The 17,356-nt window shown below is 38.5% G+C and overlaps 1 protein-coding gene across 1 annotated transcript in view; it reads right to left on the reverse strand.

The window, feature by feature from the left end:
• ZNF268 (zinc finger protein 268) overlaps window positions 1–17,356 on the reverse strand; it is a 115,677-nt gene that overhangs the window by 1,397 nt on the left and 96,924 nt on the right. The window contains 8 exon segments of the mRNA XM_037816802.1: window positions 2–437; window positions 440–490; window positions 493–998; window positions 1,000–1,958; window positions 1,960–2,024; window positions 7,945–7,951; window positions 10,234–10,316; window positions 10,616–10,742. Of these exon segments, the coding sequence (XP_037672730.1) occupies window positions 2–437; window positions 440–490; window positions 493–998; window positions 1,000–1,958; window positions 1,960–2,024; window positions 7,945–7,951; window positions 10,234–10,316; window positions 10,616–10,742 (2,234 nt within the window).

Here is a 17,356-nt window from a genome sequence, read left to right on the forward strand (position 1 = left end):
GTGCATTCTCTGATGAACAATGAGTTGTAATTTCCCACTGAAAGATTTCTCACATTGACTGTATTTATAAGGGTTGTTCCCTGCATGAGTTCGCTCATGTACAAGAAGGAGTGACTTCCAAATGAAAGCTTTTCCACATTCACTACATTCATATGGTTTCTCTCCTGAATGAGTTCTTATGTGGATGAGGTAAGACTTACTGCTATAGGCTTTACCACATTCACCGCACACATAAGCCTTTTCCCCTGCATGAGTTCTTTGATGTGAAATGAACTGGTCTTTCCTATTAAAGGCTTTCCCACATCCACCACATTCATAGGGATTCTCTCCTGTGTGAGTTCGCATATGAATAGCAAGATATGACTTGCTCCTAAAGGCTTTCCCACATTCATTGCATTCATGCGGTTTCTCTCCTGTGTGAGTTCTCATATGAATAGCAAGTATGACTTGCTTGTAAAGGCTTTCCCACATTCACTGCATCCATAGGGTTCACTCCTGTGTGACTTCTCTGATGTACAATGCGTTGTGACTTTAAACTGAAGGCTTTGCCACATTGATTGCATCCATAGGGCTTTACTCCAGTGTGAACTCCCTGATGTACAATGAGCTGTGACTTGAAACTAAAGGCTTTCCCACATTCACTACAACCATAAGGTTTCTCTCCTGTATGAGTTCTCTCATGTACAATAAGGTTTGACTTTCTATTAAAGGCTTTCCTACATTCACTGCATTCAAAGGGTTTCTCTCCTGTATGAGTTCTCCAATATATGATGAGCTGTGATTTTAAACCAAAAGCTTTTCCACAGTCACTGCAGTCATAGGACTTCTTCCCTGCATGAATGCTCTGGTGTGAAATGAGCTGATATTTCCTACTAAAAGCTTTCCCATATTCATGGCATCCATAAGGGTTCTCTCCAATGTGAATCCTCTGATGTATAATGAGTTGTGAATTGAAACGAAAAGCTTTCCCACATTCATTGCATTCATGGAGTTTCTCTTGGATGAGTCCTCAAATGTATAATAAGGTCTGACTTTCTCCTGAAGGCTCTGCCATATTCACTGCATACGTAAGGTTTCAATCCGGAGTGACTTCTTTGATGCACAATGAGTTGTGACTTCAAACTGAAGGCTTTCCCACACTGAATGCATTCATAGGGCTTCATTCCAGTGTGAACTCCCTGATGTACAATGAGCTGTGACTTGAAGGAATACGTTTTTCCACATTCACTACAATCATAGGGTTTCTCCCCTGTATGGGTCCTCTGATGTACCATAAGGTTTGACTTTGCGTTAAAGCTTTTCTGACATTCATTGCATTTACATGGTTTCTCTCCTATATGGATTCTTTGATGCAGAATGAGCTGTGATTTAAAACCAAAAGCTTTCCCACATTCATTGCACCCATAGAGTTTCTGCCCTGAATACATTCTCTGGTATGAAACAAGCTGATCTTTCCTACTGAAGAATTTCCTAAATTCCTGGCATTCATAAAGATTCTCACCTATGGGAATTCTCTGATGTACAAGCTGTGAACTGAAACAACAAGTATTCCCAAATTCACTGCATTCATGAAGTTTCTTTCCTATATGAGTTCTCTGATGCATGATGAGACATGACTTGTTGCTGAAAGCTTTCCCACAGTAACTGCACACAAAGGGATTTCCTCCCATACAAATTTGCTGGCATATGTGTTGCGACTTCTCGTTGACAGCTTTTTCAGATTCATTACCTATACAGTATTTTATTCCAATAAGAGTTTGCTCTTGTTTAGGAGAGGGGAATGAGTCCTCACATACAAAAAACACATTAGGATTCTTTCCAGAATAATTACAAGTTAAGTCTATATTACATTTCAAATTCTTTCTATGTGTGCAACATTTATGAAGTTTTTGTCTTGAAGAAACGTAATTTGTACTGAGAAGACATAGTTCTGCAAATGCAGTACATTCATAGCTTTTTTGCCACACTTCTCATCTTGTCTTGATTTTCCTTGTGCCATTCCATATGATCGTTAGTATCCCAGACTTTTCCTAGAAATGAAAACAATTAACCATGTTATCAATCATAACACGAACGTAGTGTAATATATAATTGCCTTAATATACCAGGTTGTGAGGTCATTTTTTTTAGTTTCAGATATCAGATCTGAATCTAAATAAAATCTCAAGTGTAAATGTACTCAAAGTGGGGGAAATAAAGCAAATTGAAATAGATACAGGAAACTGACAATAAAATTGGTTTTGAATATTAAAGAATCTTGCATAATAGGGCAAGAAGGCTAAATAGGCACAAGGAACAATGAGTATAATATAAAGAGGTGGGCAGGGATCTCTGAGCATTAGATTCATTCAACAAATATTTATTGAACACTTATAATGTTCAAACCACTGTGATAAACTCCCAAGAAACTGTCGTACACTGCAAACTAGCTCCTGGTCCTGAGAATAAAGTTACACTGAACAGCCAGACAAATGAACAAAAACAATATCATCGTGAAACTTCAGAACACTAAGGACAAGAAGAAGCTCTTAAAAACTTCATATAAAGTTGCATATAGTGGATCAAAACTTAGAGTGGCCCCAGACTTATTAGCAAAGCTAGAAGAGAGAAAACAGTAATCAGGAATACAGTAAAAACATTTTCAGATGCACAGTCTCAATATTTGTATCACATGCACTCTTTCATAGGAAGTACTGGAGGAGGTGTAATAACAAAACAAAGAAAGAAAAAAATGACATAGGATGTGAAATTAAATCTGAAGGGAGATCTCAAGATAAAAGTTATCTAGCAGGTCTTAAGAACTAGTTCATACTGGAACAAGTCAGAAAGACTTGTCAAAAGTGAAGTCAAAAGGACAATGAAGTTAATAATTACTAATTTGTCTGAATTATCAAAAGAATACTTAGATATTTGAAGAAGAGTCTGGGGTTAAATTAATGACACATAATTAATGGAACAATTAAATAACAGAGAAAAATAAGCAGGCAAATAAGACAACTGACTCCAGAGAAAATAAAAATTAATGAGCAAAGAATAAAAAGCAACCACTGTATATACCTGATTTATCTGTAAACATGAATTATATACTCATAATACAGTAAAAACCGAAGTCATATCTGAAAAAGTATTAAATAACTATATTAAGATGATAGGGATATTGGAAGAGACAGTGGTGTGGGGTATTGGGGGAGGAAGGCAAAAAAGATCTAAATCCTCCACCTTCTACATTAAGAAATCATTTGACAATGCACACAAAGCTGGAGTTGGGGGAAGTCAAGGTGCAGCAGAATAAGCTAGCTATTTAGAAATATGGTAATAAATATCATAAGAAAGCAACAAAAGAAATGGAAGTGACTGTCTCCAGGGAGAATGGAAAACAGGGAGGGAATAACATGGACAAACTGCTGTTTTAAAATAAAAACAAACAAAAATCCTAAAGATGCAATAGGGAACAAGACATGGGACCAAATCGTTAGGCACAACAAATATTTGGAGGTTGGATAGAAGAGAGTATTGGTGCAGTTTACCTAGACTTCTCAAAGTCATTTGCTGACCAGGGTAATGAACAGAAAAGGATATTAAGAGAATACAGTAGCAGGTCAGATTTGGAGATGGCAAATCTATAGAATCAACACTTCACTATAGGTTTACTGAGATAAAATATCAATTAGTATTCCTACCTTCTAAATCTGATCTCTCTTATTCATTTTGTTCACCACCACTAAATTATATTTCCCCAAACATCAATTTTCAACATCAGTATCTACCACTGGATACAGTAACAAATAAATACAGACTCTTTTGACTATTACAATGATTTGGAAGGGAGTGCCTATAGCCAGAAATGTCTCCATCAGGAAGAAAATAGATCAGGAGTAATTAATCTTTGCCCTAGAATCACCTTTGATCATGTGTTTGACTGCCAGCATTCTCCTGTAGACTATCAGAGTTCATGGATACTACAGCTGTTGTAATCATGACATCCTATACTTTACTCTTTCAATCTTTCAGTTTCTGGTATCACACTTGTCCTCATTTTTGCATACCTAGCTTGGTTCCCACATTTCAGGCTTCCATCATCTGAAGGAGCTTGAAGAATAAGGCTAGTTATCCTCTACCAAAACATTTATCTTCCATTTATCTTACAACTCTTGATTGAACTAAATTATTGATACATCCTGCTATGAAAGTGCAATGCAACACTATCATTCTAGTGCTAAAAATTCTAAAATGTTAAAAAAAAAAAATCACACCCTAAGCTAGCCTCCTTTACCAACAAAGTAATTAATCTAGCAAATAATGCAAAGACCTTAAATCACCATATTTATAAATGTTCATAGTCCACAGGTTTCCAATAAATAACTTCTGTTCCAGTCAGCCAGGCTCCTATTCTGCCCTATTTAATTTCCAATTCTGAACATTTCCACATATTTTCGCAAGGACTTGGCTTAGTGTTTGCCATCATCTTTATTTGAAATCCAGATTTCTTTTATTGAGTGCCTAATCCCCCAGCCCCCAAAATAAGCCTTCATCAATCTCTCCATGTAATTTTAACTACTTCTTTATTTCATTTAAAATTCAGCATCCCCTGCCTCTATTATTCTTTTGGACATAATCTTTTATAACCTTGTATTGTAAAAATAAATGCTTCATGTTCAAATGCTGAATACTTAACTATTTTGATGAAGTATACTTTCTTCTCCCAAATTAAATCTGTCTGAAAGAATTTTATAATTCTCGTTTCCTTTAGCAGAGGTGTCATACGCATATAAGAACCATCTGTCCAGACTACAACCTGGTCCTAATGACCTGGAATCTAGAGACAACATTTGGTATGCATAATCTAAAAAATGTCCCCAGGAAATCTAATATATACCTGCTGTATTTGAAGTTATCCACCTCAGACCAGACTCAGTATCAATTTAAAGGATATTAAATAGGAATCAAGGGATAAACTACAAGGAATGTGCTTTTCTAGAATATTGAAAATAGAAATTGTTCAAGGGAACTGACTCTGCTGAATGAGAACACAACCTTTTGACAAGTATGGTTTAAGCCCAATGCTTAAAAATATTCTCTTAAATAGAAAAGCATGTTAGCTTTTTCTGTAAGTTCTTTCTGAAAGGAGATATCAGCTTTGAAATATGAAAGAGAAGTGATGTAGTAAGAACTGAGCTTTCCCTATCCAGTAGGACACCTTCTGCCATAGGCAGCTGCTTGCCTCCATAAGGAACCGGGATGAGGGACGGCCATGCCGAGAAATGCTGCACCAGCTCCTCCCTTCCATGGCCACACTGTCACTGATGAATGTTCACATCCTTGACTTGAAGAGAGAATTTAATCTAATCTTACTAGGTGTGGTGTGTGTGTGTGTGTGTGTTTACCTCACCACCAATCCAAAATCCTCCAAAAACGCTGCTTTAAAGAAATCCCTAATGAATGGACTGATATGAAAGATGTTTCTGCTCAACCACAATGCATTCAAGTGTTATGCATGAAACTAAAAGTTCCACAGACTAGTTCTGAGGTAGGGAAATAATTCTCAGGTACCAAGACGCTAGAGAAAAAGATGTTATGTTAGGGTGGATAGGACTTATGAGAAGTGGGACATCAATGAATGCTGAAGTCGCAAGGAACTTTTCATGAAAGATGAAGAAATGAGCTGTCATTTAGAATAGGAAAGTAACCTGCTATCAAAGGCCCAGATGCAGTAAAAGAATACTATATAGAGAGTGAATGAGACGAGACTAAAGAAAATGCAGGGCAATCAGCTTGAGAAATGAAGGAAAAATTATTCTGAATTGTACACAGGTCCTTGAAAGGAAGAGCTTACAATGTTATATTTATAAAAGATGTATACAGAAGTCCTTGGTTTAACAGCCTTCATGGTGACAAGAACACAGGCACATGTCAATCTGTTTTAGAAGTGGGAGCTACTGATAAAAAGACACAGTGACCACAGGTTTTTTGGTGGCACTGGAGGTTATAAGAGCTCCTGAAGCAGACTTGGCAGTAGTGCAAGTAGTGCAAGTAGCAGCAGCCAGTGCCAGAACTAATTTTTCTCCGTGTTACAGACTGTAGGCCTGGAGCTCAGAGGCAGCAGTAAACCAGCAGGTCATGATATGGGGGAACAGTCCTAGCTGGCTTCATAACCCCAAATCTGGTTTTCAACCCTAATTTCTCCCTCCCTTTACCCGTACTCAATATGGTCTAAAGAAATTAATTTTATTCATAAATATGCTAGAATTATTTTCTGTTGCTTACGACTAAAAATCCTAACTGCTCCAGAATATGACAGGAGTGGGATGCAGTGAATAAAAGACCCCTAAATATGGGACTGTCTGAACAGCAGGAGGGAAAAAGAAAATGAGAGGCAGAATTGTAAGATAACAGGCCTTGTTCTGCAGACTCCAAAGTTGATTTCAACTGCCATCAGTGGCTCTTACGGCACAGGCCACAAGCCTACTAAGTGTGCCTTAGGAGAAACGGTAGAAAATTTCAACATGTTGGCCTATGGTGGCTTCTTGTTCAAGTCCTTCAATGAGATCCTGCTGAAACAGAATGCTGAGGCTAAAGGTGACCGATCTCGTAACAGAGAAAAGCTCTGCCTGTAACTGCCAATCTGTCAGCTGACAGTCCCAAAATTTGGTTCCCTGTCTCAATGGAAAAGCCAATTCTATCATTAAAGTAAACTTAAGGCAAACAAGAAGAAAGGAGATAGGAAAATTAATAAAGAAAGACTGCAGGTCTTTTAAGCATCTTCTGTTAAGCATTCTCTTTGCCACAATGACAGAAATCAGAATATGACTGGTATCTCAAGAGAGAGGTCAAAGAATTCAAGAAATCAGGAAAGGATACCAAGGCCAGTTACTTGGGGACAGGATTTCTCAAGCTTAAACACTAAACATGAAACCTGGCTGTTGTCTTTAGCCCGTGGAATAGACTAAAAGTGAGTTAAGAATCCTAGGCCTGGCCAACACCAGCTAATGGCTGTTTAACTCCTAAGGCAAGCCCTGGGTGCCCAAACGTACAGCAACAGAACTGAGATTCTGAAGCTATGCAGCCCACAGAAAAAGCATTCTTCATGGAGCAAAAACCATATATAATTTAGCCACAGAAGACAATGAAAAGGGAAATTATGCTCAGAGAGCAGAACCAAGGGCTGACCAGGGAACTCACTTCACTGGCACAGCAAAAGTTCTTGCAAAGACAGCTTGACTAAGACTTAAGCACACTATGAACCAGTGGCTATGTGTGATTTAATACTCCTGTCTTGCCCAATGGGAGCTTCTGTTGTTCTTCTCTCTATCCCTTCATATTTACCTGGAGGGTTGTATGTGCACAATTTATCTTTAAATCATAAATCTATAGACCATAAAGAACTACCAGATGTGACTGGGAATAGGGTATACCTGCAAAGGATCCTAGACTTGAATTAACGCAGTACAAGATTGAAAATATGGGTTGCAGAATATTTCTGAAGAGGGATGGATGGAGAGAAGGGTATGTGTGGGTCACACCTAGGCACAGAAGTAGAAAAGAGTCTGGGCAGTCTATGTAACAACTCTCCTGCCCTTTTTCCCAGCTGGCAAAGACTAGTTGTTTCCCACTCCATCTTCAAGGTCTTTTGCTTAAGTCAGGGGAAATGGGGACCCTTTGGACTTAGAAAGGAGGTGGGGAGACGGGTCCTTGGTGATTTGCTGAGTCAATGAACTAGTCAACTCTGGAACTGCCCCACTTCAGGACCTTTTGATGTATGTAGTAATAAATAACTGTTGCTTCAATTGACTAACTTAGCTTGGCAGTTTAAAACTGTTATGTATCCCAGAAACAGCCATGTTCTTTTAATCTGTTCCTGTGGGTGCAGACCTACTGTGGGTGGGACCTTTTGGTTAGGTTATTTCAGTTGTGGAGTGCCCCAGGGCATGGTCTTGGTCCTCCTACCAGAGTTCTTTAGAAGAGGATAAAAGCCACACAGAGGCTCAGAGTGGAAACCACTGGAACCAGAAGCTGAAAGCAATGAAACCTGGGAGAGAAGGACCAGCAGATACCAGCCATGTGCTTTCCCACGTGACAGAGGTGTAAAGATGCCAGCAGCCTGTCTTCAGAGTCCAGGCATCATCCTGTTGATGCCTAATTTTCATGGCCTAAGAACTGAAAATTGTAAGTTAATAAATCCCCACTGTAAAAGCCAACCCATTTCTGGTGTATTGCATTCTGGCACCTTTAGCAAACTGAAACACAGGACTGATCAAAAAGTGTAGCTGAAACAATTCTAAATGATACAAGGGCTGACTGTTGATTAATTTTCTCATGCTACTGACAGAAAAAAATGGGATGCTTAGGGACATGTACCTGACACGTACCATCTAAGATGAACCTAAAAAGAATAAAATGAATAAATGTGTCTAATAAGTAAAAAAAATCACCCATGAAAAAATAAAATAATATTGGCCACGAAATTTTATTTCACCCATGAAATAAAATAGTTTGGGGTGGTGTGTCAGTTTGGATATATTATGTCCCCCAAATAGCCATGTTCTTTAATGTAATCTTGTGGAGGCAGATTTATTGGTCTTTTGATAAGGGTGGAACCTTTCAACTGAGGTTTTCCATGGAGATCTGACTCACCCAACTGTAGGTAAAACATTTTGATTAGATATTTCCATGGAGGTGTGGCCCCAGCCATTCAGGGTGGGTGTTACTTGGATCACTGGAGTCCTTTAAGAGATGCTTGGGAGCCAGCAGAGATGCTAGGAACTAACAGAGATGCTTAGACATGCTTGAGTTGTGGACAGAAGGACGTTTGGAGATGCTAAGCTAAGAGATGAAGCCTAGAGTTCACCCCGGAGAAGCTAAGAAAGGACCTCCAGATGCTTAGAGAGAAATGTCCTGGGAGAAACAAGCAAGGATGCACAGGAGCTGAGAAACAGAGATAGAGATAGAGACAGAGATAGATAGAGATAGAAAGATAGGTATGGAGAAGAGCTAAGACAGATGCCCAGAGACACTTGGAGAAAACCATTTGAAACACAACCTGGGAGCAAAGGACCAGCTGACAGAGATGTTCTGGACGCCATCAGCCTTTCTTCAGTGAAGGTATCCTCTTGTTAATGCCTTGGTTTGAACACTTCTATGGCTTTAGAACTGTAAATTTGTAAACTAAAAAATCCTCTTTATAAAAGCCAATCCATTTCTGATATCTTGCATAATGGGATTAGCAAACCATTTCAGGTAGGAATTGAGAAGATGAGAGCTTTAAATATCAAACTACTAAGACTGTAGCAAGATTAGTGACAGAAAATGGCATATAATGGAGATGTAAGCTGACTCTCCAGTGCCAAGAAAAAGAACTAGAAGCACAGTAGAACAACCACCAAAACAAAACAAAACAAAACAAAAAACAACAAAACAAAAACCCCACACACACAACATGAGAAAGGTGAGAAGGAGGTATCATTTGGCTAGGAAGAAGTGGGAAAGATGATTTCAGTTTCTGAAAATGAAGCTGAAGGGAGTGGGGAATGGCACATTCCATGGAAGATGGCCTGTGGGTCAACCAAGCACAAAGTCAGAGAAGAGACGGGAAAAGGGGACGGGGCTGTCAATTACCAATGGAGGAAAAAAACTAAACCTTCAGAATGGAAGTCGTGTAAGAGTGACAATATATAAGAAAAAGGCAGAACATGGAAAAGACTGCTTTGGAGACCCAAAGGGCAGCGCATGAGAACCCCATCAAGTAGGGGTGCAATAAGCACTTCACATGACGCAGTGCTGCTCAGGCAAGGGGAGGGGTGATGGCCTCAGGCAAGTAAAGCAACACTAACAAATGCCACAGAAACGTGCAGAGAAAGGACAGAGTAGTTGAGGAGCAAGGAAGGGGAAGAATCTCCTAGAAAGTTTCAAGAAGGAGGCTGAGATGGTGGTGTTATATATAAGTCTAAAGGATTTAAAAATGACATTTTTAAAAAGATAGGAGGGAAGGAGAAGGGCAAGAAAGTCACATCAAGTAAGGAAAAAAGAAAAACTTCATTAAATATATAATGAAAGGAATCTATTACCACAGCAGCACAGAAAACTGAGAATGACAGGGAAAGAGAGTAACTGAGAGAGCATGATGATAAAGGAAGTCAGAAAAAGTACAAATCGGAGGGGCACACTGCCCTCTCGATTCTGAATCAGTAGAAAACAACCTCAACAGTCTCCCATCTCCCTGGCTCTCGTTTACTCAACTGGCCATCTCTGACTTGGGAACTGGGCCTTTACCATCCATGTCTCTTCTCCAAAGATTATATCAGGTTTGGTATGCTGGTACCCTGCTGATGGAAAATCACAGACAACCTGAATCCAAACTGCTTGGGATTTATTTAGGGATTCTGAAGAATGAGGAAGATTCTGTTTCAGAGGCTGAGTCATGAAACTGACCATTTGCACTCTTGCAAAGTAAAGACCATTCAACAGGCATACTCTGATGTCAAATGGGGACAAAGAAAACCTGGCCTCTAAATTTAAGTATAAAATCACTCAGTATTTTACATAAGTCTCCCAGCTTTCAATAACCAAGAAAGGGAAGTCAAGAGCCTACAGACACCTCTTCAGAGACCACAGCGCTTACCCAGAGACACCAGGTTGCTGTAGCTCTCCAACATCACGCTCCTGTACAGGTGCTTCTGAGCAGGGTCCAGCAGCCGCCACTCCTCCCAGGTAAAAACCACAAACACGTCCGTGAAAGACAACGATCCCTGAAATAGCATTTTCCCATTCAATCTCAAGTGTGCCCATTATTTGCACTTCACTTTGAGAAAAACAAAACTCATGTTGAAAATATCCTAGCAATGTGCATTAAGTCATGCATCCTTTCATTCAATATATGAGAAATGGAATAGCCTCTCTTCATATTTTAAATTATCCTAGGAACTCTTTGCATAGTGACCAACTGTGCTAGTTTCTGCAGGACTGAGGGGATTCTGAGGACTCCAAAACTTTGGTGCGAACAGTAGGATAGTAGCAGGCAAACCGGGTCAGTCACCCTATGTCTGAAACATATGTATCAACCCCTAGGTGCCAAGTACTCAACTAGCTGCAGGTGATACATAAAACTGAAATATGGTCGTGCCCTCAAGTAGTCTTCAGTATTGTAGAAAAAAACAAAGACATATGCAAATGCCATCAGAAGTCAAAGAAGCAGACAACATGATTGTTTGGGAAGAAAATCCCAAAGAATCTCCCAAAATGCTCCTAGAACTAAGAAGTGAGTTTAACAAGTAGGACACAAGGTCAATATACAAAAGTTGACTGTATTACTAAGTAGCAATGAATAACAGGAATTTAGAATTTCAAAAAATGCCATTTATGATAGCAACAGCAAAAAATAAAGACATTTAGTATAAGTCAAGTATGTATAGGATCCAAATGTTCAAAAATACAAAAAAACTGGTGAAAGAAAACAAAGAAGATCTAAATAAATAGAGAGCTATGCTGTGTTCATGGATTGGGAAACTCAACATTGTTAAAATGTAAATTCTTCCCAATTTCATAGAGCCAATATAATGCCAATCAAAATCCCAGCAATCTTTTCTGTAAAAATATATGGGATTTTCAATAATTTATATGGAAAGGCAAAGAACTTAGAGCAGTCAAAACAATTCTGAAGAAGAACAAAGGAGAGCTCATGCTAGCCAAATTTAAGACTTACTATAAAATCAAGAGAGTCTAGTATTGGTGAAAGAACAGAAACATAGATGAATGGAACCAAATACAGAGTCTAGAAACAGAACCACCCAAATGCTGTCTACTGGGTTTTTCAAAACTGAAAAGACAATCCAATGGAAAAAGGAAGTTTTTTTACCTAATTTTGATGCAACTGATGGAAATGCACATGCAAAAAGAAAAAAAAAAAGGATCACATATTTCACACTATGCAGAAATTCACTCAAAACAAACCACTGACTTACATGTGAAAGCTAAAGCTGTAAAAAGAAAATCTGCGTAGGCTGGTTTTGGCAGTGAAATTTTAGATACGACATCGAAAGCACAATTTACAACAAAAGAATACAAATTGAGAAAATGGACATTGTCAAGATTAAACACTTTTGCATGCAAAAGATGATTAAGAGAATGAAAAGACAAGCCACAGAATGTGGGAAAATAATTACCAATCACGTATGTGATATAGTGCTTGCACCCAGAATGTATAAACATTAAAACTCAATGCTAAGAAAACAAACTAAATTGAAAAAATTGCCTTAAAAGGGCTTCTAGTAGCCCAAGAGGGCAGCATAAGATGCTTCATAGACTCTGAACAACTAGCAAAAACTGACAGAGCCATCTTCCTCAAAACTCCAGAAAACAGTTAAAAGGTTATGGTAACAGGGCAAGGGCCAAATCAAGAAAATGCAGTTTCAAAACAGCAGGAAAAGCTCAGAGTGCCCTTGCTAATCCTTCCCCCATCCCCTCCCCAGCACAGTTCAGAGCAGGCCTGCACTCCTACTGTGGGTCCCTGGCTCTGTTCCACAGGGAGCCCAGTAGCCGCTAGGTACAGCCCGGGGTGCCTGTGTGTGTGTGCTGGGCGGCCAGACAATAGCCTGAAAGGCTTAACCAGGAAACTCATCTCAGGTTCAACCTCCTAGAATTTGCCCTGCAGGCAGAAGCAGCTTGCAGACAGCTAAAGCAGTATAAGAAGCAATTAAGTCAAAGCATTCTGGAACAAAGGATTACCTGCTTTAAGCCACACAATAGAGCACCCAGAAAGGGGAGAAAACCTAGTTCATAAGGAATACAGGGTCATTCAAATTGCTGTGAGTGAGAAAATTCCTAAGACGACAAGCAATCACAAGCCCAGGACAAGACACAGGCTGAGAAAGATGGAGAAGAGCTTCCACTTCATATCTGCCTTGGGCTGGTCTTCTCGATAGGAGGGCTAAACTGTGAAGGAGAGCACCAGTCAACATAGAGACAATCTGCAAAGACTGTGAAAGGTGTTTTTGCATTGGTTTGGTTCTTTCTGTTAGATCCTGGCAATCAAGGAAATCTCTTTCATATTACTAGCTTGGTACAAACCTAAGAATGGTCAGCTTGGGGACTAAATCCCATACAAACACTGTAAAATATTAAAATGTACGGAGTGCAACAAGAGACTACAAGACAAACAAAAACAGGGAGTGATGGCCCATGCAAAAACAAGATAAAAAATCCAGAAACCAATAACAAGTAAGTCCAGACTTTGGCCATGCCAGACAAAGACTTAAAAAACAACAACCAAAAAACAATGCTCAATATGTTCAAGGAGACAAAGGAAAACTCAGAGAAAGAGCTAAAGGACATCAGGACAGCAATGAAGGAACCAATATGAGACTTTCAAAAAAGAGACAGAAATTTTTGAAAGGAACCAAACATAAATACTGGAGTTGAAGACCACGATAACTGAAATGAAAAATCCCCAGAGGATTTCAAAAGCCTACTAGAGCTAATAGAAGAAACAGTGAACTCAAAGGTAAGACAAGTTAATGATTCAGACTGAGTAGTAAAAAGAAAAAAAGAATCTTAAAAAAGCAAACAGAGCATAAGAAACCTATGGGACATTATTAAGCATACCAATACATACATTATGGGAATCCCAGAAGGAGAAAAAAAGAAGGGAGAAGAGGGAATATTCAAAGAAACAATGACAGAAAACTTCCCAAATTTGACAAAAAACAGATGCACATTCAAGATGACCAACAAACCACAAACAGTATAATTTCTAAGAGAACCATGTCAGGACACACAGAAGTCAAACTGTAGAATGACAAGGACAAAGAAAGAGTTATGAAAACTACAAGCTGTACAAAGAATTCCCAGTAAGATTAAAGATCAATTTCTCATCAGAAACCATAGAGGCAGGAAGGCACTGTAATGAAATATTTAAAGTGCTGAAAGAAAATAACAGCCAACCAAGAATTTCTTACCCGGCAAGACTGTCTTTCAAAATTGAGGGAAAGATTGAAACATGTCTGGATAAACAAAAGTTAAGGGAATTCATCAACAGCACATCTGCACTACAAACAATGCTAAACGAACTGGAGGATCCAGCAAAAGAGCAAACTAACCCAAAGCAAGCAGAAGGAAGGAAATAATAGAGAGTGGAGCAAAGATAAATGAAATAGAGAATAAACAATAGAGAAAATCAGTGAAAATAAAAGCTGGTTCTCTGAAAAGATCAATAAATATCAACAAATGGACAAAGAAAATAAAGAGAGAAGATGCAAATAACTAAACTCAGAAATGAAAAGGGGGATATAACTACCTACCTCACAAAAATAAAAGGAATTATAAGAGGATACAAATAACCATACATGAACAAATTAGATACTCCAGATGAAATGGGCAAATTCCTAGAAACAAAGGCATGACCTATACTAACTAAAGAAAAATTAGAAGACCTCAACAGATTAATAACAAGTACAGACTGAATCAGTAATTAAAAACCTCCCAACAAAGAAAAGCCCAGAACCACACAGCTTCACTGGTGAATATTACCAAATATTCCAAGGAGAAGTAACACCAATACTGCTCAAACTCTTCCAAAAAATCCAAGGGGAGGGAACACTCCCTAACAAATTCTGAGGCCAGCATCACCCTAATACCAAACCAAATAAAAATACTACAAGAAAAGAAAATTACAGACCAGTATCTCTTAAGAATACGGATGCAAAAATCTTCAAAAAAAATACTAGCAAATTGTTCCAGTTTGCTAAAACTGCTAGAATGCAAAATACCAGAAATGGATTGGCTTTTATAAAGGGGATTTATTAGGTAACCAATTTATAACTCTAAAGCCATAATGTGTCCAAACTAAGGTATCAACAAGAGGATACCTTCACTGAAGAAAGGCCTGATGGTATCTAGGGCTCCTCTGTCACATGGGAAGGCACATGGCTGGAGTCTGCTGGGCCCCTCCAGGGTTAGCTTCTGGTTTCTGTTGCTGTCTTCAAAGTATCTCTGGGCTTCTGCCTTAGCCACTCTCTCTCAGCTCCTGTGTGTCCTTGTTTGTTTCTCCCGGGGTTTTTCTCTCTAAGCGTCTGAGGGTCCTCTCTCAGCTTCTCTGAGGCAAACTATGGATTTCATCTCTTAGCTTCTCTTCAAATGTCTTTCTGTCTGCATCTCCAAGTGTCTGGGTCTGTGTTAGCTCTGAGCTCTCTCTCAGCTTCTGAGCTCTCTTAAGAACTCCAGTAAACTAATTAAAACCCACCTTGAATCGGTAGGGTCCCATGTCCATGGAAATAATCTAATCAAAAGGTCACACCCACAATTGGGTGGATCTGATCTTCATGGAAACCATCCAATCAAAAGGTCCCACCCACAATAGGTCTGCCTCCACAAGACTGGATTAAAAGAACGCTTTTTTTCTGATGTACATAACAGACTCAAACTAGGGCACAAACTAGATCCAACATCATATTAAAAGGACTCATGACCAAGTGGTATTTATCCTTGGTACACAAGGGTGGTTCAATTCATGAAATACACATTAACAGAATGAAGGAAGAAAAAACAACAAAAACAATACATTATAACTTCAACTGAGACAAAAAAGCATTTGACAAAATCTAGCACCCCATCTTGATAAAAACTCATAGAAAACTAGGAATAGAAGGAAACTTCCTTGACATGATAAAGGACATACACAAAAAAACCCATATCTAACATCATACTCAGCGATGAAAAACTAAAAGCTTTCCATCTAAGATCAGGAACAAGATCAAGATGGCCACCATCACCACTGTTATTCCACATTGTACTTGTCAGAGCAACAAGGCAAAAAACAAATAAAAGGCAACCAAATTGTAAAAGCAGAAGTAAAAGTATCTTTATTTGCAGATGACATGATCCTACATACAGAAAATCCTGAGAAATCCACAACAAAACTACCAGAACTAATAAATTCAGCAAAGTGGTGAGATCAATAAGCAAAAATCAGTAATGTTCCTATACACTAGTAATGAAAAACCTTAAGAGGAAATTGAGAAAAAAATTCCATTTACAATAACAACTAAAATAATCAAATATTTAGGGATAAATTTAACCAAGGATGTAAAGGACATGTACACAGAAAACTAAAAAACATTGCTAAAAGAAACTGAAGACCTAAATGACTGAAAGGATAGTCTCTGTTCATGGATTGGAAGGCAAAATATTATTAAGATGTCAATTCCACCCCCAAGCAATTTACAGATTCAATACAATCCAAAACAAAATTCCAACAGCCTTCTTTGCAGAAATGAAGAAGCCAGTCATAAAATTATGTGGAAAGGTAAGAGGCCCCAAATAGCCAAAACCATGCTGAAAACAGAACAAAGTTGGAGGACTCAGTCTTCCCAATTTTAAAACATATTACAAAACCACAATAATTAAAACAGCATGGTACCCACACAAGGACTGACATAAAGGCCAATGACATTGAATTGACTGTTCAGAAATAATCCCTCACATCTATGGCCAACTGATCTTTAACAAGGTGCCAAGCCCATTCAACGGGGGAAAGAATACTCTCTGTAACAAACTGTGCTTGGAAAACTGGATACCAACATGCAAAAGAATGAAAAGGTACCCCTACCTCACACCACATACAAAAATCAACTCAAAATGGATCAAAGACTTACATATAATAAACAAAACTATAAAACTCCTAGAAGAAAACAAAGGGAAGCATCTTCAGGACCTTGATTAGGCAATGGCTTTTTAGACTTTACACAAAAAGCATGAGCAACAACCAAAACAACAGATAAATGGGACTTCATCAAAAATTAAACTTTTTTACATCAAAGGATTTCATCATGAGAGTAAAAGACAACCTAGAGAAAGACAGAAAGTATTTGGAAACCACAAGTCCAACAGGGTTTAAAATCCAGAATATATAAAGAAATCCAACAACTCAAGAACAAAAACACAAACAATCCAATTGAAAAACAGACAAAAAAATTTAATAGACATTTCTCCAAAGAAGATATACATATGGCCAAAATTAAAGGAAAGGACACTCACCATCATTAGCCATTAGAGAAATGGAAATCAAAACCACAATGAGATATCATTTCACAACCTCCAGAATGGCTACTATTAAAAATTAACAAGTGCTGTCAAGTTGTAAAGAAATAGGAACACTCATTCATTGTTGGTGGCAATGTAAAATGGTGTGGATGCTGTGGAAAAAAGTTTGGTGGTTCCTCAGAAAGTCTAAAGTTACCATATGTGCCGGTTTGAATGTATTATGTCCCCTAGAAAAAGCCATGTTCTTTGATGCAATCTTGTAGGGCAGAATGTTGGTGGGGATTAAGTTGGAATGTTTGGATTAGGTTGTTTGCATGGAAGTGCGCCC

Source organism: Choloepus didactylus, chromosome 23 (genome assembly GCF_015220235.1).
Source record: "Choloepus didactylus isolate mChoDid1 chromosome 23, mChoDid1.pri, whole genome shotgun sequence".
In the NCBI taxonomy this organism is placed as follows: Eukaryota; Metazoa; Chordata; class Mammalia; order Pilosa; family Megalonychidae; genus Choloepus; species Choloepus didactylus.